This window comes from Girardinichthys multiradiatus, chromosome 6 (assembly GCF_021462225.1).
Source record: "Girardinichthys multiradiatus isolate DD_20200921_A chromosome 6, DD_fGirMul_XY1, whole genome shotgun sequence".
Lineage (NCBI taxonomy): Eukaryota > Metazoa > Chordata > Actinopteri > Cyprinodontiformes > Goodeidae > Girardinichthys > Girardinichthys multiradiatus.
The window spans coordinates 31,279,434-31,307,367 of NC_061799.1; the positions used below are offsets into that span (position 1 = coordinate 31,279,434).

The following is a 27,934-nucleotide window of genomic DNA, read 5'->3' on the forward strand; positions in this document are numbered from 1 at the left end:
TTCATGTCCTTGGATGGGGTCTGGCTCCAGCATTTGGTTGACCAAATAACTGTTTCATTTGTGTATTTTGTATGCCTGAGAGTGAGAAGTTCCCCCAAAAATATGTGGCGGATATTTTGCTGGGTTTCCATTTAGGCTTGGACCAAGATTTTCACGTTATAACTTTAGCAAAAACACCACTATCACACAGTAGTCACACAAAAATTAAACGATAACGAATAATGTCACCTTTTTATTTTAAACAGAAAAGAGACAACCAAAAAGCTATATAATGTGTATTTAAATTGCATACATGGATTTGTGCAAAAATACAAAACAAACACCTAAAAATATTAGTTTTGTTTTATAATAGTGCTTATTGTGCAGATTATTATCCCTCTTCACTGTTCCTCTTTGTATAAAGTAATACAAGACGACAAACTTATCTTAGCTGGTTAATTAAACAGGTTATATCCTCTTTCATTAAATTCTTAGAGCTTTGAATTAGACACCTTTTTGGACATCTGTGTGTTTTCTGAGGGGCTAAGATGACATTGGGGAGTGCTGTTCCACCTCTAAGCCACCAAGCGAGGTAGTCGCAGCCCCATGTCGGCCGAGTTAAAAAGTACGAGCAGGCTTGTGTTAGCGGGTGGCTGGCGTATTCACAGCAAAAGCACACTGGGTTGGGATCGGTGTGTTATACATGATTTACTTGGCATTAACTCAAGTTGAATAGGTTGTGCTGAAGTTAGGAGAGACAGAACAGATCGCTATTTTACGTGTAATGCAGTAATTACTTGTTTATTTATTTTAAAGCTTATGTGTGTGGGATATGGTCAACTGGAGGCAGCTCATAGAGGGCAAATCTTATGCCAAAACTGTTTTGTAAAAGAGACTCATCTTTTCAGGGAGCTAGCCTGCAGTCAAATGCTTAACAGACATGCGAGCTCATTTGTTTTATGGCTAGATTTTTTTTTTCCAAGTAAACAAATGTATGTTTCCTGTAAGCAAGGACAAAGTGTTGCAGCCTTCATTCTGCCAGCTGACGGATAATGTTGCAGCAACAGATGGGGGGAGGGCTAGTGCTACAGTGCTACATGACCTAACTCAATATAACCAAACTTTAGTCATTTCGACTCTGGCCTCTCAGTACACGTTGAATGGTATGATGGAACATTTTAGCAGTGTTGAAACCAAAAACCTCCTTATACATGTAACTTACCCATGTCTACTTGCATTTCTTTGGCTAAAAATACATATTTTATTTAATGAGCTACTTCTGACATTTGTCTAAATTACAAACTGAAATACTCTTATTTTAGGTTTGAGAAAGTCTTCATGGTGTATTGAACACAACACATTGTTAGAGTTTTTGATAAGCTGGATGAAGTAAAATCATTACAAAATGTTTGTCAGGCCTTTTGCTAGATAGTAACATGCAACTTATGGGGTTGGCTTAAACATCCATGACCTGCATCCCCATATGAGCTTGAGGCACAAGAATGGAACATTTCTTTCTGTTTATCTCATTGTGGGTATGAAAACCTTCACAGAGAGGAAACAGTAATGTGGCAGGAATTCAGTTTGCCCTAAAGTTGATTTCAGCTAGAGTTGTCCCACAAAGAATGTCTGTTTTTTTTTTTTGTCACAAACATTTCATACTTGTTTAGAACATGTTTCATCATGTATTGTTAAATAAAGTTTAGAACATGTTTCATCATATATTGTTAAATAAAGTTTATAACTTTCTCATCTACCCTTTGCTACTGTATTCTTAAACCGTTGAGGCATCTGGTTGTGTTAAATAGTTAATTTGAGTATTTTTTTTGTTAAATGTTGCAGCTTTGGCTTTCAGTGACACTGTGTCTGATTTTATGAGCATCTGTTCTGCCAAGTGGTTTTGTGCATATGTTAGGTAGGGGGTTGGGGTTTTTGTGTGTTGATCCTGTGGGAAAGCACCACAAGGCACTTTCTTTTTGTGTACAACAAAAAGTATATGAAACTGATAAAAGGAGAAGCCAGTGTCTTTCCTCTTGTAGGACTAAGGCCTTGTCCACACGTAGGCGGATATCTGGGAAAACGAATAACTTTGTGTTTTGGCCTTTCATCCACTCATAAACTCTATTTTACATCACTAAAAATGAATAATTCTGAAGACTTCGGCCAAAGTGGAGATTTAGAAAAACTCCGTATTTGAGCCTGTCCATGATCAAACAGACTTTTACGGTGCTTTGTACTTTGCCGTACAGTGCAGTAAAAATGAATGTGAACGATTCCCAATCAACACTATCTTGTGTTTTATCATCTTTATATTCTAAAACTGTGTGTAAAAGAAGTTCAACTTCTTTTTCTAGCCACACAAACGAACCTCCTGGTGCCATGTTATATACCTAACAGGAAGTCATGACTGTTTTGAAGGATTCTGATTGGCTGACATAGGTTTCATTTTTGCAGTACGCTGCCCCCTATGCATCTGAAGTGTTTAACACAACACTCAGTGGTGTATTTCTGCGGGTTGGTTTGGATGAAAACTTTTCTGAAAAGCCTCACATGTGTACGATATTATTTTTAAAAACAATGTAGGGGAGATAATCGTTTTTTTTTTATATACCCCGCTACGTGTGTACAAGGCCTAAACTGTGAAGGATGATTATCTCAGTCAGTCTTTTTTTTTTTGCAAAGCTACTTGTTAATATTTAGATGGAACAATATTTTCTTTAAAAGTTAACAGGAATCCATAAAATTTGGGGAGTTCAAGAAGATTTAAATGTTTGATTCGATATGGATATTCGATATTCCCTCACTAGTCACTGGTTTGTGTCCAAGTTTCATCTTTTCATGACAGGTAAAGCTGTTGAACCAGTTTGGAATCAACAAATATCTATTTAATGAGGGCTCGTTCAGGCTTGTGATTAGTTTATAGCTGTCTCAGAATGAATTACCACTGTACAAACAGGTTTGACTTTAGATATTGGTGCTCCAGAGTCACCAACAAGCAATATTAGGGACGTCAAATTAGTGTTAATCAGTTAACGTTTCCGGGTAAAATTTTAGATTTTACAACCCAGAAAAGGTTTATTAAAACTCAGAAGTTACAAAATACCTTTCTAAATTTCAAATGGTTTGTATGTTCAGTTGAGATGGGTATAAAAAACAGCCATCCTTCTCTATCCCTTCTGAAAGTAGCATTGCCATATTAAAGTCATAAAGTTATTGCCATGTATATGCCTAAAAACCTAGTGCCTGTATAAGGCATTAAGATTACAAGCAATTTTCTTTAGTATTATATGGTCTATGTGGATATTATGATTGTTTCCCTCTTATTTCGCTCACCAATAACTTTCAGGATGCTGCAGTATCAATATTTTCTCTAGCAGGGGTTTCTACCGGACGGCTTAACCTGCTGCTCCAAAAACTTGGTTTACTAGGTTAAGTACGATACAGTAATCTTCTAAAAACACAGCCCGTAAAAATGAGTATAGCTTTATTATTAGTTTCAATAGATATCTGACATGACACATAATGCTACTGTCTACTAGAGTTGAAACAATTCGGATTGATCTTGATTAATCGATTATTGAAATAATCGTCAACTAATTTCATAATCGAATAATCGTTAACTGAAGTATACAGACTCTAAATTATGCCATTTGCTGAAAGAACAACCCACTCAGAACAGTAATTAGGCCCAAAATTCAAAAAAATATAGACATTTTACATTTAAGATGTAATAACCTTTCTGTAAACATGCTCTATACAGAACAAGTGGCATAATCAGGTTCACTTGCTTCAAATTCTGTAAAACAATCTCCTATTAAGCACCTTTTGCTATCTGATTTTTAATCAATTACTCAAAAAAAAATGGACAAATTAATTGATAAGCAAATTAATCGTTAGTTGAAGCCCTACTGTCTACAAAAAACTCCCGAGTTAATCCTGCTCATGATGTTTGTATACTTGCAGTTCATTGGAGTACTAGGTTAATCCTAACATGTTTACTCTTAATTTTCATAAGACTCATTGTTAATTGGGCTCTCAGCATATTTTACTGTGGTCTCAGTAAACTTTGTGTTGTCAAAACCCTCAGACTTGATGTTCTGCTTCATAAACTCAGAGCGCAGACACAGGGAGATGCAGCAGCCAGTACAGTCTCTTTTAATATGAATACAATTGGGAAAAAAGCGAAGAACACTTTGGTTCAACAAAATACTCTGCACACCTTATAACACAGTTTTGCAAGCCATGAACATGAAAATGGGTTGTGATTTAAAAAAACAACTGGCTGGTTGCTGCATATTACTATGGCCCCTTTTCCACTGGCTCGTTTTAGGCGGTGCGGCTCCGCTTCACTCAGTTTCACACTACGCGGTTTGGTACCTGTTCTGTTTCTACTGACCCACTGACGGCTAAAGCAGCAGTGGCTGAAGCCCCACCTCCAGCCGTCAGTGTAGTGCGCTAAAATGCTGTTAATCTTAATTTGTGACATTGTCAAATTAAAGTAATCTTTGTATTAAGGTTTGTATTGCTGTATATGCAAGAATGTCTTATATATGTTTTTTTAATGTATAAAATGATCCAGTGGAATAATTAGCTGGACAACAGCCCAGACAGAACCTATTAAATAAAACACAGAGCTGTTGATGTCAGGGGTGTGTGACAGGAGAAGCGGAGAGGAGAGACACCGTTGTCTGGACTGGTATTGCTCCAAAGTTTGCCTGAAGAAGTTAAAATTTTGGGCTTTATGAGGAAGTCTTTGTCTCAGCCATGGGAATAACGAGGACAAGGACTTTCCAGCACAACGGTAAATAGGAAAATTATATTTCGATTTGTCCCTCTCTGACCATTGTGGTGCCTAAATATTATTGTAGACGCTCTTGAGTTTTATAAATTTTTCTCTGCACTACCTCAGCGAAAACCTTCTCATTTCTCCTGGTCCCATGGCCAATGAACAGCAGTCTGTTCACATCACATGTAGTCCCTACTCACCCCCAATCCATTTGATTAGGGCTTCTTTATTCTCTGATACTACAATACATTTAACAAAATTCTGCTTGAAAACTCAGTAGGATTAAAGAGCATTACTACGAGGCATTTTATTCGTATTACATGGTCCACTTTAGTACTGTGATTGTGGCCTACTTTATCAACAACAACCAATGTCTCTGCAGGACAGTGCAGACATGCTTATCTAACAGGGCTAACTGAACTTTAAATCACAGCTTTTGGTCATTCATGCAGAGCAGGGAAAGGACTACCTATAATTTTACTTACTTACATGTACATGTATTAGCCCCAGCCTGCTTGTGACTTTCAAGACTAAACTGAGGTTTCAGGCTTTTGGTACCTTCTCTGTTTTTGCTGTTGTCTGTACGCTCAGCTGTCAGTTTGACGTCACATCAGCTTCAGGGTCCAGCATACATTTGGGACAGTGCTGAATCTGACACATAGGATGTGATGGGGTCAGATGTGATGGTCACGTGTGTGTTTATTTTAGCGCTCATGTCAAAACCTTAAAAGAACACGAATAGCTGGAATGAGCATTTAAAATTAAACTTAAAAATGGACAAAAAATAATTTGACTAATTAAAAAAAAATCACTTGGATCTTTGAATAATAAGTCATGAAATGTATTTTTGATATGTATCTACGGATGGTTACCTTTTACATTTGAACTGATATGGTACAGATACCCAGTACCGGTGAATCTGTATCGGTACTCAGTGGTACCAGTTTTTGGTACTTTTGTGTGTCTTTATGTGCTAATTAATGTTAATTTGTTTAATGATAAAATCTCAAAATGTTTCAGTTTAACATTTATTTCTCAATATACAAAATATAAAACCAACACCCAGCCGTTTTCATTCATCTTGGTTGTTTCAAACATTTCTTCTCTCATGTTGCTGGCTGCAGACGTCAGGTCGCTAACTGATGCAGGCGTGCTAACGGTGCCGGATGCAGGAGTTGTAGCCGCAAATCTGAAGCTGAGGAAAATTGTGCTCTCTTCAGCCTTGAGAAAAATATTGTGGTTAACCAGGTGCTTCCTCAGATTAGAAGTATTCCCACCGCTGGTCTTCCGTTTCACGTCACAAATATTGCAGCGAGCGTAATCTGCACCGCATTTTGAAAAGTGGAGCCATACTTTCATGCGCTTTCTATCAGCCATGCTTTGTTTATGGCACCAGCGGCTTCTGATGTCATTACGCTCGTGTGCATGCAATGCTGTGTTCATGTCCGGCATGGAAAATTAAGATTTTGCATGAAAATATATTGCAAACACCCATACTGATATACCTTGTTTTTTCCCCTGTTATCAATCATTTTAAGACTTTGTTTTTTTAACGAATAAAACTAAATTAATGATTATTAAAGAGCTTGGCTGTGAGAACAACTACATAATTGAAAATATGAAAGCTACTGAACTAAACAAAACATTTTTTAGCCAAACATCTTGTTTTACTTCCTGCTTGTGTCTCTGGGTCATTTGTTGTAATTAATCTTGATCTCCCGGTGTCTTTTGTTTCTATTCCCTGAGGTGTTTCCTTGTTGTCAATACTGTTTATTCATTGGAAAAAACGCCAATACCTTATCTCTTACAAATGGATCCAAGGATTGATTCTTGGGACCCATCTGGTTTCCTTCTGGTGCAACTGTTCAGAGCCTGTGGCCTTCCTTTTGTTGTATCCAAAGGAAAAATGATTGGTGTCAGTGTGGAACAACAAAGCTAATTGTAACAATTTGTTTTAGGTTTGATATTTAGCTGAATTCCTGCCTGACTCAAGGAGTCATTACAAACCCTCTTTTGTTGTTACCATAGACGTTCAGTGAGATGTTGAGTGCAATTGTTATTATGCAGTTTTGTCCTAACCTCTTAAATACCTTCAGTGTTTCTACGAACTCCAAAATATACAAATAACTGAGCTTTCTTTTGTCACTATATATTGCCATTGTCTTAACAAAGATATAAAGACACAATGAACGAACCAAAATTGGGAGGAAAACAAAAATATGCGATGATACATTAGATTTCAACGCTATTGTAGTTTTACAAGTCAGTACAACAATTTTACTTGCACTGAGCAACTTCAAATTTGGTTCTTTGATGAAGTAGATCCCTTTAATGAATCAAGACTTTGAAAGATTGCTGTTTTTTTTATTACAAGAGACACATTGTTAATGGTTCTGTCTTATTTCCAAAAATATGTGCTGAAAATGTGGTCAGCTAGCTGTTTTTCCAGCTAACAACTGTATCCAGCTATGTAATCTATAAAGGAATAGAAGAACTGATGCTCTGTTTTGATGTTTGGGCTGTGGAGGACAGTAGCATTTATGTTTTGTGCATTCAAGGCTGTTTTGGTGGATTTCTTCTTTTTACTTCAGCTGCAATAAATGTAAATATTTGTGTTTTGTTGTGGAAAAGACCAACAGATACCAACAGAGATCTTTGTGCTTTTTTGAAACTTTCTGGCACAAATACTTGCAGGAAACCTTGTGGGTAATTAAAAAAAAAATCTTAATCTTTTACTCTGTTTATTATCTTCTCTTGGTGCATTTCGGACCTTCTTAACAATTTTGTGACATAAAACGTACATGCAAAAGAAAACTTATGTCATTATACAATTTTTTTTTTTTTTCTATGATGTTAAGAATCAGAATATTTCAGTTAGATTTAGGATCACCCTCATTAGAGCACACTATATATTTACCTGCAATTATAAATATGTCAAAGTAATTTCTTGCATCCTTTTTCTTAAGAATTGTTGTTCATTTTTTTGTTTTAAGCACAGATGTTTTTTTTGTTTGTTTTTCCCGTATCCTGTCATGTGGCACTCCTTAAATACTGTTACATACCTTTGGGAGTTGTCACCCACAGGTACTCAAAAATGTCATAAAGTGTATCAGATGCCAGGATATGAGTCACTGAAAACAGAACACTCTGAGTTTATCTGTAGCTCTCTGACAAATGCAAACTGCACTGAAATAATTTAATCAAGAGGCCAAAGGTGTCAGAAAAACGAGTTGATGTACTGACATCAGCAGCGGTTCATGACACATGCATCAGCTCCTACACTACACGAACCCATATCTCTGTATACTCTGCAGGGCTGATGTTGAAATAGGCTCCATTTAGGACAGTGTTTACTCTTCCACTGGGTGTTGCATGGTTCATGCAGTCAGTCATCTGTGGATTATTGTCCTACATACATCCTTCAGGACTTGCTGTTGTGCAAACAAGGAATTCTCCCTTTCTCCGTAAGGTCCATGAGGCTGAGTGTTACCTTGTCTTGTCTTTTGTGGTTATGCTTTGTGGAAAAAGGCATTAGTTGCTCAAAATACTAGAACATGCACAGAAGATTTTAGAGATTGGGTCAGCATTCGGTTTGGCATGATAATCTTGGGTAAAAATACCCAAGCTCTTCATAATAGTAATAAAAATAATAATAATACATTGTATTTGAAGGAGCCTTTCTTTGCACTCAAGGACACCGTACAATAATACACATAGCAGAACCATTAAAAAGAAAAAACAAAAACATTTAAAATAGACACAGCAATAACCATCAGATGGAAAGGCAGTCATAAACAGCTGGGTTTCTGAGTTGGGATGGTAATGAATTCTAGAGACGGGGAGCAGAGCGACTGAATGCTCTGCTCCCCGTGGTGGTGAGATGGGCGGAGGGCACAGACAGGTGTATGAAGGAGGAGGATCATAAGGGAGTGGGAGAGGATGATAACATGAAGGAGGTCGGCCAGATATGGAGAGGCAAGGTTATGAATAGCCTTAAATGCAACAGGAGGATTTCGAATTCAATATGTGACTGTACCTGGAGCCAGTGAAGCTGCTGAAGAACAGGATTTATATGGTGGAATGATGAGGTTCCAGTTATGATGTGGGTAGCTGAATTCTGGACCAGTTGAAGCTTATGAAGATATTTATGAGGAAGATGGAAGAGAAGAAAATTACAATACAGTAATCAAGACAGAGGACGATTGATGTTGGAAGTAGGGCGACCTGGTGATGTTATTGACGTGGGATTGGAAAGATAATTTACTGTCAAGATTGCCACCCAGACTCCTAATCTGGGGGGAGGGTGAGACAGCGGAATTTTCAACAGTGAGAGAAACACTGCTTGCTTTGAGTTAGATGGATTTGGTGCCAATGAGGAGAACCTCAGTGTTGCTGCCTTTTTAATTGAAGAAAGTTTAGGGTGAACCAGGTTTTTATTTTGGAGATGCAATCAGTGAGGTCGGCGGAAGAATGGACAAAGGTTTAGTGGTGAGGTAGAGCTGGTTGTTACCAGTGTAACAATGGAAATTAATGTTAAATTTGCAGAGAATATTTCCAAGTGGAAGGAGGTAAATATTGAAGGCGGGGGGCCACAGGACAGAGCCCTGGGGCATACCTGAAGTGATGGGGAAGGGTTTAAAGGACTTGAAAATGTAATTTATATTTTTAAAATGTATCTTTGGTGATGAGCCCCAAGTCTTTGAAGTTGGAAGGCCTCTTTCCAGCACCTTAATCGTTAGATCCCTCCACGAATTCCAGCCAGGACTCTGGGCTGCTCCAAAACTTCATTTATCATTTCCAGTCAGAAGAAACATGTTGGTAAAATTAAAATATTACTGACTGGCACGTAGATCTGCCAGGGGGACGAATAATTTAGTGTTTAACTGTTGTAGCTGTCTTAAGTATTTATCAGATCCCCAATATACAGGGGTTGGGCAATTAAACTGAAACACCTGGTTTTAGACCACAATAATTTATTAGTATGGGGTAGGGCCTCCTTTTGCGGCCAATACAGCGTCAATTCGTCTTGGGAATGACATATACAAGTCCTGCACAGTGGTCAGAGGGATTGTAAGCCATTCTTCTTGCAGGATAGTGGCCAGGTCACTACGTGATACTGGTGGAGGAAAACGTTTCCTGACTCGCTCCTCCAAAACACCCCAAAGTGGCTCAATAATATTTAGATCTGGTGACTGTGCAGGCCATGGGAGATGTTCAACTTCACTTTTGGGTTCATCAAACCAATCTTTCACCAGTCTTGCTGTGTGTATTGGTGCATTGTCATCCTGATACACGGCACCGCCTTCAAGATACAATGTTTGAACCATTGGATGCACATGGTCCTCAAGAATGGTTTGGTAGTCCTTGGCAGTGAGGCGCCCATCTAGCACATGTATTGGACCAAGGGAATGCCATGATATGGCAGCCCAAACCATCACTGATCCACCCCCATGCTTCACTCTGGGCATGCAACAGTCTGGGTGGTACGCTTCTTTGGGGCTTCTCCACACCGTAACTCTCTCGGATGTGGGGAAAACAGTAAAGGTAGAGTCATCAGAGAACAATACATGTTTCACATTGTCCACAGCCCAAGATTTGCGCTCCTTGCACCATTGAAACCAACGTTTGGCATTAGCATGAGTGACCAAAGGTTTGGCTATAACAGCCCGGCCGTGTATATTGACCCTGTGGAGCTCCCAACGGACAGTTCTGGTGAAAACAGGAGAGTTGAGGTGCACATTTAATTCTGCCGTGATTTGGGCAGCTGTGGTTTTGTGTTTTTTGGATACAATCCTAGTTAGCACCCGAACATCCGTTTCAGACAGCTTCCTCTTGCGTCCACATTTAATCCTGTTGGATGTGGTTTGTCCTTCTTGGTGGTATGCTGACATTACCCTGGATACCATGGCTCTTGATACATCACAAAGACTTGCTGTCTTGGTCACAGATGCGCCAGCAAGACGTGCACCAACAATTTGTCCTCTTTTGAACTCTGGTATGTCACCCATAATGTTGTGTGCATTTCAATATTTTGAGCAAAACTGTGCTCTTACCCTGCTAATTGAACCTTTACACTCTGCTCTTACTGGTGCAATGTGCCATCAATGAAGACTGGCTACCAGGCTGGTCCAATTCAGCCATGAAACCTCCCACACTAAAATGACAGGTGTTTCAGTTTCATTGTCCAACCCCTGTATGTTGGCAGTTAAGCACCACCCTTAACGAATACCAGGTGTAGTTGGATCAAAGTAAATTCAGGTCTGTGCTTTAATTTTTTTTTGTTTTATTTTCAATTCTCTCCACTTCTTCCCTGCAGGCTTGACGATGGGTTGCGTCAGGAGTAAAGAGGCCAAGGGCCCGGCGCTGAAATACCAACCTGACAACTCCAATGTGGTGCCAGTCAGTGGTCACCTGGGCCACTATGGACCAGAACCCACAATAATGGGTCATTCACCAGTCATGAAGACACAGAACAACAGCTACAACAGCCACCCCGCTGCCCTCACCCCCTTTGGGGGAGTGACTTCGGTCATGACTCCCTTTGGCGGAGCATCAACCTCGTTCACCTCAATGACGGTGAACAACCCATTCCCCGCTGTGATCACAGGTCAGTTTGTAAATTTTAAGATAACATAATTAAAAAGGTTTTATTCATTATTTCTTCACCAATGTCTGAATTACAGAAACATGCATGTGCTGAAGACCTCTGCTTTGCCTAGTCATTCCATCTGAAACAACCGAGTACTCCTGAATATTTGTTATTCACAGGACGCTTGATGTTGCGCAAATCAGACATTTGAAATGAGTGAGCCAGAAACACCAAGGCTTAACAGAAACCAAAAATAAGCCTACGATATGGGAAGCAATAAAGCAGGCGCGGCCTCTCCTGAAATAAGAAAAAGTGAATTCCATGCAAAGAAGTCATTGACTTCCTTCATGCACATTAAAAGTTAGCATTGTGTCTAACATTGAAATTACTTTTTGTGACTTGCAGATCATAGTAGTGTTTAGAAGGAAATTTCACAACAAAGAACATGTTCCTACATGTAATTTTGATCCAGTATCTTTTGGAAGTTGGAAGTTTGATCAGGGAATGACGTCACACTCAGCTTGCATGTCTGAAAACCACTGGCATTTAGTAACCTCTGAACCTCTTCACAAATAAATGTTTTGTAGCAATATCTGTTTCACTATTTTAATAGGATCCAAACAGAAGTGTACATAAACAGTTTATTAGTAGAGCTATCCCTATGCTTTATATAAAGATACATTAGTCAGAGTCCTGTGGTGGATTTCTTATCTCAGGTTGTGTATTTCACATTAGCAAATGGCATGTTCTAGCTCTAGCTACTGTAAACAGCAGACTTTGTCTGTCCTCCCTATTGCAGGGGTGGCCAGCTCCAGTACTTACCAGTGTTGCACATGTTCAAGCTGTATCCCTGGCCCAAAACACTTGAATTAAATGAACGGTTCATAAGCAGGTCCCTGCAGAACTTGAGGACATGCTGATGAGGTAATTGAGCCATTTGAATCACCCATGCTGGATCCTGGTTCCTGAGGACTGGAGTTGGCCAACCCTGCCTTGGAGAATGTTGACCCATACCTTAACTTAGAAATGTCAGTGTTCTTATAACATGAATTAATAATCCAAAACAATTAGATTCAGTCATAAGCTGATAGGCATGCTCCAGAGATGCTGTGGGGATAATCTGCATCCCTGAAGAGTTCCCAAAAATAATAAGTAACAATCTGAATCACAGCTGAGAAGGCCAGTTGTATTTTTAGAGCAGGGTCTGAGGTGCTGGAAGTGGAATACTGCAAAACAACAATATATAGGGTCTTTTAATTGATCAGTTAACACTGATATAGTATCAGTTTTAAATGATTTTACTTAAAAAATATTTACCATATATTGTTTCTAGATAACTAAACCTCAGATTTTGATCTTTTTAGGTGGTGTGACTTTTTTCGTCGCCCTGTATGATTATGAAGCAAGGACGTCAGATGATCTGTCATTCAGAAAAGGGGATCGCTTTCAGATTATCAATAACACGTAAGTAAATGTACTTTTACTGTGGAAACCTGCCCCTGCATGGTTATTTGTCCATGGTTTCATATGTGCAGTTTGTGTGTTTTTGTTAAATCCCTTATTGGATTCAGGTCTGATATCAGGGCTGAAATTCGTCCGGGTTAATGGCTTCCATTAATGTACCATCTGTTTCCATCGCGTTTCACATGGCACACTGCTCTGGATTAGTGAATCAAACGTGGGTTATAGTGTTAAACTGAATAACATATAACATGAATAGTCTTCTCAGTAAACAACATAAATATCTAATACTCTGGAGTATAAGAAATAATTTTTTCCTCAGTTAAAGAATGCTTAAAAATTTTACATATTTGTTTTCTTCATTGGTTATAAACTAATTTTAAAGCTTATAAACCCAATCAGCCCTTGAAATACCACAGGGATATGGATTACGCACTTCAAAAAGATGATAAATTACTCAGGGAATTCATTTTCTGCCATCCTACTATCAGCTGATGCACCGTAATCTTTTTCCCACGTGTGCACAGCTGAGAAAACAGGCAGAGCTCCAAGTTCGCCACACGGACCCCGCTCTCCTCAATTCATCTCATGGCTCGTTCCTTCCTAGCGCTGTTTGGCTCACATGGCTTTTATAGCGATGAAAATGCCATCTGCTTTCAGAGAGGTGGGAAGAGTACAGATTAGACCTCAAAATGCCACCAGACATACTGTCTCTACATCTCGTCTCCCCCCGTCTTAATTTTAAGCCCTCAGATCTGCCTGTTGATCACACTGAATTTGGTTGCAAAGAAAAAAAGCATCGGATGCTAAATGTATTACAGAGTTTTTGTTCTAAGTGATATGTGATTTTTAAAGTTTAAAATTTTTCTTTAAACTTTTTTTTCCTATATGTTAATGTTATGATGGTCATTAAAGTCAGTATAACAGGCCAAACATCAATATAAATGTATTATTTATCGTAAAGATTTAAATTTTTGTTCAAATCTGTGAGGATTTTTGTAATTTTTCCACATTATTCTACTTATTATTTCATTAGTATAATTTCATTTCATAAAAATATAAAATTTGGAATGTTTTTCTAAAAATACAAAAGCATTATGTAAATTTACAGTGACTATGAATGGCCTGATTCTCACAGTTTGGTAACCTTGCTCCACATTGACGCCGACTGAAAGAACAGCAAAATAAAGGCATCATTGGTCATTTCTGCCTTCTGTGTCTATGTGAAATTACCAACTCAGGCAAGGATCATCTCTGCTTTTGACTGGCAGACGTCTGGGAGAGGCCTGAACACAGTGCAGCACTGTGCAGTAACACTATATATATATACAAAGGCGAAGTGGGTGGATTATAATGCAGAACAACGCTTCCTGTAAGTGTCGTCTACACATGATTAACTGGAACAGCAAAGCTGTTGTGAACCAGATGATTGAGTCATATCAAAACAGAGTAGACTGGTTTCTGTGGCACATTCTCTTTGTATATCTTAATACCGTTAGCTGGCCCATGCCTACTTGTGATGCTTTACTGTAAAGTTGTCCTAAATCTTTGCCGTTTGCACCGACAGCTTTTGTGATCTGTAAAAATGGTTATATATTTACATAAATTATACCAGTAGAAGCAAAAATGGTAACCCTTTTTCATAAATGCAAAGATTAAAGCTTAACTGTTACATTATTACATGTGATGTCTTGGTTGGATGCTTCTATCTGCAGAGCGTTCTGTGATTTCACACTTTGTGTTAGCAGGTTATAACTTTAGCTTTAAATCAAGGACAAACTCTACCACCAATACAGTGACTTAAAATTGTGATGCAGCCAACTGAAGTATTTGAAATGACCTCGGTTCTTTTTATCTTTATGTATACTGTGCAGTCTTTATGTGAGAGTGGGTGGATTTCTCTCTCATACTTTAGTTTGTGTGTTATATGCTTCCTGTCCTATTTTACTTGCCTTCTCAGGGAAGGTGACTGGTGGGAGGCCCGCTCCATCAACACAGGAGAGAATGGTTACATCCCCAGCAATTATGTGGCCCCAGCCGACTCCATACAGGCTGAAGAGTGAGGAGCCAAATTAGTACTTTTTCAAGCATTTCTGTAAAACTTTCTGACTCTCCTTTAGGTTCCTTTTTCATCTGCTTGTTAGTCTTCTGTTTACCAACTTGCTTACTTATTTTCTTCGGATGAAGGTGGAAAAATGGCACTTTTGGGCAGAGAGGGAATGTGAAAAACAACATATTGTCTGTGTTGTCACTGAGCACCCAGTGGCATCCTTATGGTTTAGTTTCTTCGGTGTGACAGCAAAATTTTTGATCTGACTACTTTAGCTGTCTGACAGTTTTGGTAATGCTGGATGTTTTAAACTGGGGGAAGAACCAGGCAATTAACTTTCACCTTGCGTGTATAAAAACAAAATAATAATAACAAAAAAAAGTGAGCACCTGTTATTGACAGGATGCAGTATCACCAAGTGAAACAACTCTGAATGAATCCGTTGAAGTATCTTGAAATAGACTGTGCTCTGTTTTTCAAAGAAGTAAGGTTGTTTAGAGCTGCGAGCTTATTCCTTGTTTATAAAAAAAGAACAGTTTTTGAATTCTCTAAATATTTATTAAATCAGGGTATAGACGGTGCATACAGCACACAGACAATAATGTAGGAGAATACACAATATTTACTTGCTACCAGTATGTCGGAGGGACATAAAATTGTCCAGATTTTTAAGAATGCATTAACTAGACAGGTGTCCAGCATTCCGATGTTGCACCAGAAACGTGTTCTTCTTGTGTTGATAGGAAAGCATCATATTGTGTGTAGTTCATTCAAGTTTCTGACATTTTTTTCCCCCTCCTCCTGCAGGTGGTACTTTGGTAAATTGAGCCGAAAAGATACTGAGCGTCTCTTATTGCTTCCAGGGAATCAGAGGGGCACTTTCTTGGTACGAGAGAGCGAAACAACAAAAGGTAAGAAAATGCATAAAAAGATGTAAGGGTTGGCTTTTTTGACTCCTCATCTAAAAGGCCATAATTCTAAGAGTTGAATGCCTTTCTGGTTAGAGTGCCCATAGGCCCCGTCCACACAGAGATGAGGTTAGGTGTTGGGCTGAAACAATTAGACGCATTAATTGTGATTAGTTGATTATTGAAATGCTCGATTAATTAATATGCTCTATCCAGAACTCCTCAAGTAGCATAGTTTTAGCTTCACCTGGTTCAAATTTTGTAAGAAATCTCCTATTAAGCATCTTTTGCTATCCGATGATTAATTGATAAAGCAAATAGTCAACAGATTAATCAATTAGCAAAATAATCGTTAGTTGCAGCCCTAGTTAGGTGTATCCGCAAAGGTATCTTGTCATTTAGCTGTTGCATCCACACAAATCCACTGTATATATTAAAAAAACTAATTGGGGTTAAAACTGAACCAGAACACGGTTAAGTTGGGTTTAATTTCGTTCCCATTGAATTCTCAAAATGTTCTGCATTGCTTATTTGAATAGCTACTATTTGAAGTGAAGATCAACATGCTTGAGCATGTTCTGTTAGTAACATGCTTATTAGCTTCACACTGCAGTTGATTTGTTTGTATACACCTTTGCAAAATCGCAACACTAAAACCTGATTGGTACCACTGATGCAGAATGTACATCCATACTTGAACTCTGGGATTTCCAAGAGGCTGCCAACATATTTTAAATTCAGCAGACCGAGGTTAAAAGCTCAAATGATAAAACTTTAATTATTTTAGCTGCTCTCTGTTGAGCCTTCCTATTGTCTGCCGAATGTCTCGCCCTCTCTCACAACCTCAATGAACCGAAGGCATAGCTCATCGTAGAAAATAACATTTACTTTTAAATAGCTTCTTACAACTTTTGACATCATTTATAAGCGTCTCTGATGATGAAAATGACTGACCTTTTTGCCCTCATGAAGATCGTCCACACCGAATGTTGTTACCTTTACCCGGTTCTGCTTTGATATTGTTAGAAAATGATAGGCTTTTAGAGTTCCTGATGTGCCGCTCCTAAAGCCGATAAAGCTAAATATTATTTCATTCCTTTTTAATTTTGTATTGAGAGATGCAGTCCTCCTCCACGATTAACAACTAGTGAAATGCACTGTTCTATTATTTATCTCATTTTGCCGAGATAAACATTTAACCTCATGTCTTTGGATTTTAAAGGGGCCTATTCTCTGTCTTTACGTGACTGGGATGACGTAAAGGGAGACAACGTCAAACACTACAAGATCCGCAAGCTGGATTGTGGTGGTTATTACATCACCACACGAGCACAGTTCGACACACTACAGAAACTGGTGAAACACTACACAGGTATGCAGCCTAGTAAAGCTTCATCCTCAGGTAGCCACACCACAAACATTTCTTTACATTGTGAACAGAATCCTTCAGAGGAAGTTGTTTTCATTTTCCCTGCCTGTCATGTCTTTTGTTTATTGGTTGTGTAATTGGGGCATAATTCGTCATTCAGGATGTGTTCGTTTTTGGGCATTAACAGATGTGTTTCAAGTGTTGGCAAGGAAAGAAAGACTTTGTCTTTCTGCAGATGAAAATATTATTTACAGGTGGAAAAATTTATAAAAAGTTAAAAATGTATTATGAGTGGACATTCTTGCTAGTTCTCTGAAAGAATAAACCATGCAACGCTCAAAACACATGACGAGAGCTGGCATGGCTTTCGCCTATTTTGTTGCCATATTTAAAGTGCTGATGCGTCAGATTCGGGGAAAACGCACAACAAAAAAGGAGCAGTGAAAAAGTTGCCGTTGGGATGCATCTCCTCAACAAGGGAATTGCAACATGATTCAGAATGGTATTGTTGCATTCCGTATGGCAGTGTCAGATTTGGTGAAACAGAAACATACAAACAGGGAAAAAACGTCTATCCAGTATCAGGCATGGTAGTGAACGATTTGGGATTTAATTGCTACCTCTGGACCTGGGTACAAAGCAGTCACTGAGTTGATCTTGAGCTCGTCTCTGGAGTAAGGTATTGTGGATTCAAAGGCAATCCCACAGTACAAATGCTGTGCAGAAATAAATGACTACAAATCATTTGGAGCTGAAGCAAATGTAAAAACGACCAGGTAAGAATTCTTCTAAAACTAGAAACTGGATTTGATAAAAACGATTCTTTAAGTAGTCTGTTGTAAAATTTGTCCACAAAGATTATGTTCTCTCTTTACTGGTGCTGTGTCATACAGTTAAGCCGAAAAGTATTCATACCCTTGACAGTTTTAAGATTTAAGTAGTGTGTTTGTTTTGACCCGAATTAATATTGCCCTTTTGGAGTGTCCTGATAGGGAATCTTTGAAGGGAAGCTAAATGGAGCTCATCACTGAAGATAAATTATAAAAAATACCACTTGAGACATTCATAAGGGTGGTGAGCAGTTATGAGAGGGGTTGGTTGATTTAATACCAATAAAGATTTTTCCATTTTCCAAATAAGAGTAGAAAGTAATACTTTTTTTTTTTTTTTACGTTTTATTTACTTTCAAGAGATGCATGTCTCATTTCCCACAAGACACAATTTGTGGTATAATGAAATCATTTTAAACCTAAATATGGTTGTGATTAATTTGGGCTTTATGTAAGGTTTTATTTACGTAATGTTAAGAGCTTGTAAGGAGCAGAAGACCTTGTTAACATCATTGCCTGAAAAGCAAATCTTGATCATGTTGCTTTTCCAGCTTTTCACAGAGTTAAGTGGAAAAATTAGCATGATGGTTAAATGCAGTTTTATCAAATTTTGAATTAAACTGGAATTTCGTCCTCATTACACAGGTCCATCATGGTTCCTTTACAATGACTCCAACCCATTTACTTTTCTTTCAGAACATGCGGATGGTCTGTGCTGCAGGCTTACCACTGTGTGCCCAACAGTGAAGCCGCAAACTCAGGGACTTGCTAAAGATGCCTGGGAAATCCCACGAGACTCCCTCCGACTGGAAGTCAAACTGGGACAGGGCTGCTTCGGGGAAGTTTGGATGGGTAAGGCACAGATTTTACTGCACTAAAGCATAAGGCTGCATGTCAGAAATGTGTGATGTGCCCTAGCTAACTGTGTTTGTTACTTACAGTAGAGCAAGTGACTCGGCTAAATTAATTCTCTTGCCATCTGAAGGCAGGTTGTGCAGGAAATCTGTCGATAACCGCTTTTCTTGGCTGGGATTTTTACCATTGGTAGTCAGCTGAAAGCAAATAAAGTTGCTTTGTAAATCCACTTTTCTCCTCAGCTAACTCTTATAAACTGTCGTTTCACTCATGCTTTCCAATCTCTATTCTCTTCATCTTGGCGTACAGTTCTACAAATATCGTTGTTTTTGTCAGATTTATACTTGAGGCTAATGGAAGTGACTTTCATCTGTGGTTTCTCTGACTTGAGACCATTTTGCTTCACGGGTTGCAACAAAAAGATCCCTGTGTAATCAACATGGAGTGTAACGTTGTTGCAGTATTTATTTTAATATCTGAATTGTGTGAAAAGTTGCCACTCGGCCACAAAATGCTGGCTATGCTAAACCTGCTTATCGAGTGGTTATCGCTGCTAGCATTACCAAAATAGTCTTCCTTGACTTCCCAATACTGATTTCAGATAATTTAGATTCCCTTTAAATATAAACAGCATTCAAAATATTGTTTTCTAGCCCTTCAGCCATTAGCAGTCATTCATTATTTATGTTAGAGCAGAGGTCAGACCATGCCATGAGCAGCTGCTGTAAAACAGGTTTTTGCTCAAATTTTAAAACAAAGGCAAAATGGTTCCGAAGCTAAACTGTCTTAAGACTTGTATAATAGTGATTAGTGCAGTTAGGGCAGCTAGTTTTACTAAAAGCACGATTCTGTAGAGAATGTAAATCATTAGGTTTCATTAAGGTTTTAAGTTTCCTAAATGGTACGAACATTTCTGTATCCAGCAGGTCCCATGACAAATGTCAGAAGGATAAAACAGAGCAACTTTGCTGTACATAAAACCATGTCCTGTTACCTGCTAAAAGATTCTTTGATTTACATCTGTACTTAAACTAACACATCAACATGCTTCGATCTAAACCATTCCATTATAGCTGTCTGTATGCATGCAGTCATTGTCCAGCTGGAAGATGATCCTCCATCCCATTCCCATTTATTTAGCAGCTTTTGGCAAGTTTTCTTCCTTGATTTCCCTGTATTTAGCTCCATCTATCTTCCCATCAACTCTCCCCAGCTTCCCTGTCCCTACTGAAGTAAAGCATCCCTACAGCATGATGCTGGCAGTGGTGTGTTCAGGGTAATGGACCACATGTATTTGATGAAACCATGAAACCAGAAAGAGGTTAATTTGTTTCCACCCTCCACTTTTCTGTTTATGTTGTATGTCCCATGTCAACAACACGAGGATAAATCTTTTTAGTAGTACTGATGCTCGACACTTGGCTTATGAATAAGTAAAGAAGGCAAATTGTTTTGTTGCCATACAGTAACAGCCATTAGGGCTTACACACACACATAAAATGGCCACTTTACATTATTTATAGCTGATTTCAATTTTAATGTGAAATATAGTTGATGTGTGTAAACTCTGTTTAATTGGTGTCAGTAATTCAATTCAGTTTATTTATATAGCGTCAATTCACAACACTTGTTGTCTCAAGGCACTTCACAACAGTCAGGTTCATACATTCCAATTAATCCTAACAATTGAACAGTGCAGTCAGAGTTAGTTATTTATTCAAATTGGATGAAAAGTTTTTCTATCTAAGGAAACCCAGCAGATTGCATCCAGTCAGTGACTTGCAGCATTCCCTCCTCCTGGATGAGCATGTAGAGACAGTGGACAGTCACTGGCGTTGACTTTGCAGCAATCCCTCATACTGAGCATGCATGTAGTGACAGCGGAGAGGAAAAACTCCCTTTTAACAGGAAGAAACCTCCAGCAGAACCAGGCTCAGTGTGAGCGGCCATCTGCCACAACCGACTGGGGGTTTGAGAGAACAGAGCAGAAACAGAAAAATAACACAGAAGCACTGATCCAGGAGTACTTTCTATGGGAAGAAAAAGTAAATGTTTATGGATGTAGCTCCTTTAGTCGTTTCACCTAGAAAGAAAGAACAGATAAACTCTGAGCCAGTTTTCAAGGTTAGAGTCTGAAAGAGAGCACATAGAGTTAGTTACAGTTAAGCTCCGTCAATCGCCATGTCTAGGAGAGAGAAAGGGCTAAACACTAAAAGACAGGGCTATGTGGATCATCGGTAGAGGGTGAGCATTAAGTTGTTGCCAGCAGAAGCTCGGACAATTCCCCTCTCCAGAAAGGTGTCACAGGTAGACACAGAGTCAGGCCAGGTGTAGCTTCTAGGAAGAGAATGAAACCGATCTCTGAGCAGCCCCTCATCATGTGGATTCACTGGCCCACATACTCATAAAGGCTGATTCCTGTTTGCCGTTGGTTCTTTGTGTGACGTGCAAAGAGTTCTGCAATGACAAGTCACGTCATACACTTCATTTCTCCAGCCTACATTTGACACGGGGCCCTCTGAGCCAACACGACTCTCTGTTTCATCGCTCTGTCTCTAATAGAGGCTGGCCTCCAGCAAGCCTCGACATGCAAAGCCGCCGGGTAATCCCAGGAATTTCATTCTGCCTCTCCCTGTTCTGTTTGCTCAGAATTTTTCCCGCTCTGCTGAAACTTTTTACTGTCAGTCCTTCTGAGCCACAGCTTCTGGGATATTTATGCTGTCACCCTGATTCCACACAGCATGCTGAGTGTATTTTGTCCTTCAACCTGGTAGAGTTTAGTCAATATGGGTCATCTATAAAGGCCATTCTCGGCTCATTATATGTAAGCAGGGCGTGAGTAAGTGGGCCTCAACCAGGAGGTGGCTGATGTTTTCTTTTTCTTTTTTGTCCTATTCACTGCGCTGTACCCATGGGAACACTCCTAGAGATGAGCAATATGAGAAATAAGTCGTGATCAAATCTCATAATACTGTAGATCATTAATGATTTTGCCTCCTTTTACCCAGGCACGTGGAATGGTACGACTAAAGTGGCGATCAAGACGCTGAAACCAGGGACCATGTCTCCAGAGGCTTTCCTGGAGGAGGCTCAGATCATGAAGAAACTCAGACACGATAAACTGGTACCGCTTTACGCCGTGGTGTCCGAAGAGCCCATTTATATTGTTACTGAATTCATGGGTAAAGGTAAGCAGAGTTGAAACCAGGTATTTACATAGACTGAGTTGAAAGACATGTAACCACTTTTTTCTCATTGCTTGCTGAATAAAGAAAGATTGTCGTTTTTTTAGCTTTGACGAAATTTAAAAGTTTATATGCACTAACAAGACTTGAAATGGGAAATCCCACAGTGATCTTCTGATAACTTAATTATGCGCCCCTCTCCCTGCTAATTTTACTTCCGTTAAACCAAAGCTTTCCACCAGAGAGGTACAGTTTTCACTACAAACTTACAGCTGGGAATAACAAGATTGTTTGTTTGTACAGTGTGTGAAAAGAATGAATGGTTTCTCATCAATAAATCAATGTGGTTTTCCAAAACAGCAAACTGTATTTATAAAAGAAGGGGCTGAAGCAACATCTCGAAACATCAGCCAGCATGTTAAAGCTTGGGCACATATACTTCTTCCAAATGAACAATGACTCAAGCCATGTCACCACATTAGTTGCTAAGAAGCTTAAGGACAACAACGTTGAAGTATGTGCGAGCAAGCAGGCTACAAACCAGACCCAGTTATTCCAGTTCTGTCAGGCAGAATGGGACAAGATTTTAGCAAATTATTGCTATGTAGGTATGGTCTTCTGACTAAAGAAAGCTCAAGAAAAACCTCTAATAAAAAAAACTTCTGAAACTGCCGCACTGCAGTATTTAAAGCTGCTTTCAGTTAGATTACATAATGTGAAGGAAATCTATCTTAAACCTGATGGAGAAAATATGATTTCTTTGGTGGGACTTGTTAGTACCCAGGCACAATCCAGCTGCCAAGAAAGTGGGGATGTGTTGCAAAATGTAGTTATAGTGCATTGATTCCTGAATTATTTAGTTATTTTCAAATCATACTGATGGGTGTTAACATAGAATTGGATCAAAGTTTACCCATTCGGTTATGCCTGTGATCAACAATGGGAGTTGGTCACAGGGCCATAATGAAAATGAGATGAGGTTAAGAAGGGATTACGTAACGAGTATGAGATAGTGATTTAATCCAAACCAATGGAGGCAGCTGCAGCAGCACAGCTCATTGGTAGGATGAACGCAGTGCAACTTTGACCAGTGTCGGTATAATTTAAACTTAAAAACCCAGGTTTACACGAGTCATGTTGAAGTAAGCTTATTGATGTTTGCTGCTGTACTGCTGAAATAAGCAAGACCTTTCTCTTAAAAAAAAAAAAAAAAAAGAGCATAAATGGTGTTTTTTTTTTTTCTTTATTCAGAGTTTACCCTTGCCCCAGGAATGATAACTCCTTTCTTTCAAAGCTTGCAGCTTTGCTCTGCTCCCAAACGTTATGTTTCTGGTTTCCTCATCAGTTGGAGCGGCATATACAGCCACATTGACCATATGGCTAACTCAAACATAACCGGGGTTGTTTCAACACAAAGCGACAGTTTAGTCTTAAATGAATAATTTGGGTCTGTAAATAGGCTGAATATGATGTATTCCAGACTGTGCATTGACCACCTGGTTGCTTGTTATGTATTTTTGTCTTCGTTTTGCACATTTTATCTTGCCAACTATTCATCACACGATTAATTTCAATGACTGCCAGATTGTCCTTGGTTGAAGGTGACACCTTCTCCCTTCAAGCAGATGTTTTTCGCTCTGTCTGAGCAGTAACACTAAAAGTGTTGAGTCAACCCATTTGATGCATAGAAATAAATGTTTTCTGGGGCACAGCGGTGGCGCAGGGGTTAAGCACACAACCCATAGTCAGAGGCTTCAGTCCTCGACGCACCTGTCGCCAGTTCGACTCCCAGCCCAGGTGACCTTTGCTGCAAGTCTTCCCCCTCTCTACTCCCCTTTGCTGTCAGCTTGCAGTCGAAAGAATGAGAAACATAAAAGCCACTAGTGCTGCCAAAAACATAAAAAGAAAATATTTTTCACAAGTATTTACATACATGAATTAAATCTTTCCCATATTCGCACCGCAGTATACTGCAATTTAAGTTGTAACTTTAAATAACCTGTGATAATTCATGACCACTCTGTCTCAGAGTTAATAGGTGTCAATTGGAAGTTAGTGTTTTATTTATCTGAATAACCACTGCATAAGAGTCTCAATCCTTTGAGACTTAAAATTCAAGCAAAGTACAATTTATTTAAAAACATGGCCGTTTTCACCGGTAAAACAGCCTTTAAAGTATAAGTAGCAAATCATTCAAAACAGTTTGCCACTTATAACAATCGTTTGGGGTTACATAACCTTCCATCAGTGTAAATTATGATAATTTACTTGGATTTAATGTTTTGATTTTAGTTACAAGGTAAAAATTCATGGTTTATTTTTTTTTACTTGCGAAGATTCAGGTGAGGCTTGAGATTGGTTAAAAAAAAGTCCCATGTTATCTGTGCAAACACATTATTGTTTCCTCAGAGTGGGTCTGTTTGCCGTATCTTTTGTAGTTCATGCAGACTCCTGCTGTATTTCTCTTTATTGCCTTTGTACTCCGTTTATACACACAGGTGTGTTGATTCTGCTTGACTAGTTTTTTTTTTTTCATTTCTAACTTCTGACAGGTAGTTTGCTGGACTTTCTGAAAGAAGGAGATGGGAATCATCTTAAGCTTCCACAGCTGGTGGACATGGCTTCACAGGTAGGGTACAAAAAGAAAAAAGAAGATTTTGAAATAACAAAAAGAAGTCACAGCCTCTTTCGGTCTCCTGCCTGCCTGCTCAAATGCTACAGAAATACAACTAATGTCACATCACCTGGAAAAACCTTCCCACTGCGAAGCGTGGTGTTAGCAGTGTCATGCTGTGGGGATTCTTATCCTCAACAAGGACAACTGTGTGAGCATGTCTGGGTTATAATGCAAACATGCAGGCACTGAATATAATGGCTTTGTTCACTTCTGAGCCTGGGTGGCTTATTTATTTAATATCTATCCTCCCCTCTTTATTTTGCTCACTCCCTGGTGTGTCTCTCTCCTCCTTCATTTTACTGCCAGTAGCATTCAAACATTTCTCACTAGAGACCTCTTAAGCTTGTGAGTTCAGTCTCCCGCTATGATCTGATCTTAATTTGGCTCTCTGCGCTCATCTCTGCACTCGGCAAAGGGGAAAAGTGTGTGAGAAATCATGCTGTCACAGACTGAGAGCAGAGAAGACTAACTGTCAGGGTGATATATGGTTGTGTTTTGAGGATTTCTCTGTAATTATTCTGAGTGCCACAGCATCACGTCATCTCTCTTAGTTTATACATTTCAGTCTGGGTTAAAAACTGTCAAAACTATGAATTTAAAAGTAATTAAACATGTAAATTTAATTCAAACCCTGTTTTCTGATTGACACATCTTACCATTCCTTTGTGCCCCGCATCCCAGATCGCAGACGGGATGGCCTTCATTGAGAGAATGAACTACATCCACAGGGATCTAAGAGCTGCCAACATCTTAGTTGCGGATAACCTGGTGTGTAAGATCGCCGACTTCGGCTTGGCTCGACTCATCGAGGACAACGAATACACTGCTCGTCAAGGTGCGTACTCGAACCTTCATGCAGACCGTGCACTCAAGCACATGGCCGCTGATACCTTCAAAAGACCTTTTAAGATTATTGCACATAAGGCTTAGGGCAGGGTTGCCGAAGTTTAGACATCGAGAACTACTATCCTGCACCCTTTTGGATGCATTCCTGCTCTAACACACCTGAATAAAATGGCTGATTTCCCTCATCAGTGAGTCATTCAGCTCTGCAGAGGCCTGGTAATGAAGTTATGGTAATTTAAGAAGAGTATATACACTGGTGTCACTCCAGAAGTTTAATGTTCTTTAGTTTCAATTTGTGTTTGAGTTGGTCTTATAAGCTGCTTGAAGGTGCCTATTTTGAACACTTAACTTTGGACTTTGAAACTTGCGTTCCAGCAGTTTCTGTTCTTAAGATGGACCTGAGTCTTTATGGTTCCAGTATTGTTCCTAAATATATTGACCTTTTTTCATTTCTTCTGAGGTTTGAATCAGTAAGTAAAACTTTGGCACAGTTGGATCTGGGGACACAGACCTCAGCCCACCGTGACAGCAGAGTCCAGAATGTAATTTGAAAATGGTGAAATCAGACCAATACATCCAAAACCCAATGCAACATCCCTAGCAGAACCATTTTTGAGGTAGTTTTCTACCTGCTTTTGTCTGATTTGGTGCTGGCTTTAGCAACAGAACCAGCACCGAATCGGGAGGGAAGAAAAAGCTACCCTGGAAAACCACCCTAGATATTCTGACAGAACCCATCCAGCAAAAGCTACAAAAAGCAAGAGGTTTCTCCTCAAGTTGCTAGAGGACTTTTAACCAAATAACTAGTGTGTGGTATATGCATGTATTAGAGGCTGTATGTGAAATTTGGAACCAGTCTAGAATAGATAAAATGTGAATTTTGCTCTTCTTTTGATTTTGTGCCTCATGTTTTAATTTCATCTTCTTTTTTTTTTTGCCCAGGTGCTAAATTCCCCATCAAGTGGACGGCCCCAGAAGCTGCATTGTACGGTCGCTTTACTATCAAATCAGACGTGTGGTCTTTTGGTATACTACTGACAGAGCTGGTGACAAAGGGCAGAGTTCCATATCCAGGTAAGCCGAACATATATGCTGGTATACACACATCAACATATAGTTTGACATGTGGCAGTCTTGAGAAAGTGGGAATTTAATTCTATTTTAATTCTGTCATTTAAAGCGGTTAGTATCTCCCATGTGTGGATCAGAACAGAAATGGGTTTAACTGGTGTGAGCCGGTGCTGGTGTCCTGTGACTTGTCAGTCAGGGGGAAAACCCCTCCACCAATGTGATCTCTTGCTCCTAGTCACAACATACAGGTCCTTCTCAAAATATTAGCATATTGTGATAAAGTTCATTATTTTCCATAATGTCATGATGAAAATTTAACATTCATATATTTTAGATTCATTGCACACTAACTGAAATATTTCAGGTCTTTTATTGTCTTAATACGGATGATTTTGGCATACAGCTCATGAAAACCCAAAATTCCTATCTCACAAAATTAGCAAATTTCATCCGACCAATAAAAGAAAAGTGTTTTTAATACAAAAAACGTCAACCTTCAAATAATCATGTACAGTTATGCACTCAATACTTGGTCGGGAATCCTTTTGCAGAAATGACTGCTTAAATGCGGCGTGGCATGGAGGCAATCAGCCTGAGGCACTGCTGAGGTCTTATGGAGGCCCAGGATGCTTCGATAGCGGCCTTTAGCTCATCCAGAGTGTTGGGTCTTGAGTCTCTCAACGTTCTCTTCACAATATCCCACAGATTCTCTATGGGGTTCAGGTCAGGAGAGTTGGCAGGCCAATTGAGCACAGTGATACCATGGTCAGTAAACCATTTACCAGTGGTTTTGGCACTGTGAGCAGGTACCAGGTCGTGCTGAAAAACGAAATCTTCATCTCCATAAAGCTTTTCAGCAGATGGAAGCATGAAGTGCTCCAAAATCTCCTGATAGCTAGCTGCATTGACCCTGCCCTTGATAAAACACAGTGGACCAACACCAGCAGCTGACACGGCACCCCAGACCATCACTGACACTGGACTTCTGGCATTTTGGCATTTCCTTCTCCCCAGTCTTCCTCCAGACTCTGGCACCTTGATTTCCGAATGACATGCAGAATTTGCTTTCATCCGAAAAAAGTACTTTGGACCACTGAGCAACAGTCCAGTGCTGCTTCTCTGTAGCCCGGGTCTGGGGAATGCAGCACCTGTAGCCCATTTCCTGCACACGCCTGTGCACGGTGGCTCTGGATGTTTCTACTCCAGACTCAGTCCACTGCTTCCGCAGGTCCCCCAAGGTCTGGAATCGGCCCTTCTCCACAATCTTCCTCAGGGTCCGGTCACCTCTTCTCGTTGTGCAGCGTTTTCTGCCACACTTTTTCCTTCCC

At 39.4% G+C, this 27,934-nt stretch overlaps 1 protein-coding gene across 1 annotated transcript in view; it reads left to right on the forward strand.

Annotated features, from left to right (window-relative positions):
• Positions 1–27,934, forward strand: part of yes1 (YES proto-oncogene 1, Src family tyrosine kinase) — a 36,653-nt gene that overhangs the window by 4,423 nt on the left and 4,296 nt on the right. Inside the window, exons 2-11 of the mRNA XM_047368178.1 lie at positions 11,082–11,372; positions 12,719–12,818; positions 14,776–14,874; positions 15,673–15,776; positions 16,996–17,145; positions 18,669–18,824; positions 21,836–22,015; positions 24,565–24,641; positions 25,371–25,524; positions 26,478–26,609. Of these exons, the coding sequence (XP_047224134.1) occupies positions 11,090–11,372; positions 12,719–12,818; positions 14,776–14,874; positions 15,673–15,776; positions 16,996–17,145; positions 18,669–18,824; positions 21,836–22,015; positions 24,565–24,641; positions 25,371–25,524; positions 26,478–26,609 (1,435 nt within the window). The 5' untranslated portion in view covers positions 11,082–11,089. The remainder of the gene's footprint in view (positions 1–11,081; positions 11,373–12,718; positions 12,819–14,775; positions 14,875–15,672; positions 15,777–16,995; positions 17,146–18,668; positions 18,825–21,835; positions 22,016–24,564; positions 24,642–25,370; positions 25,525–26,477; positions 26,610–27,934) is intronic.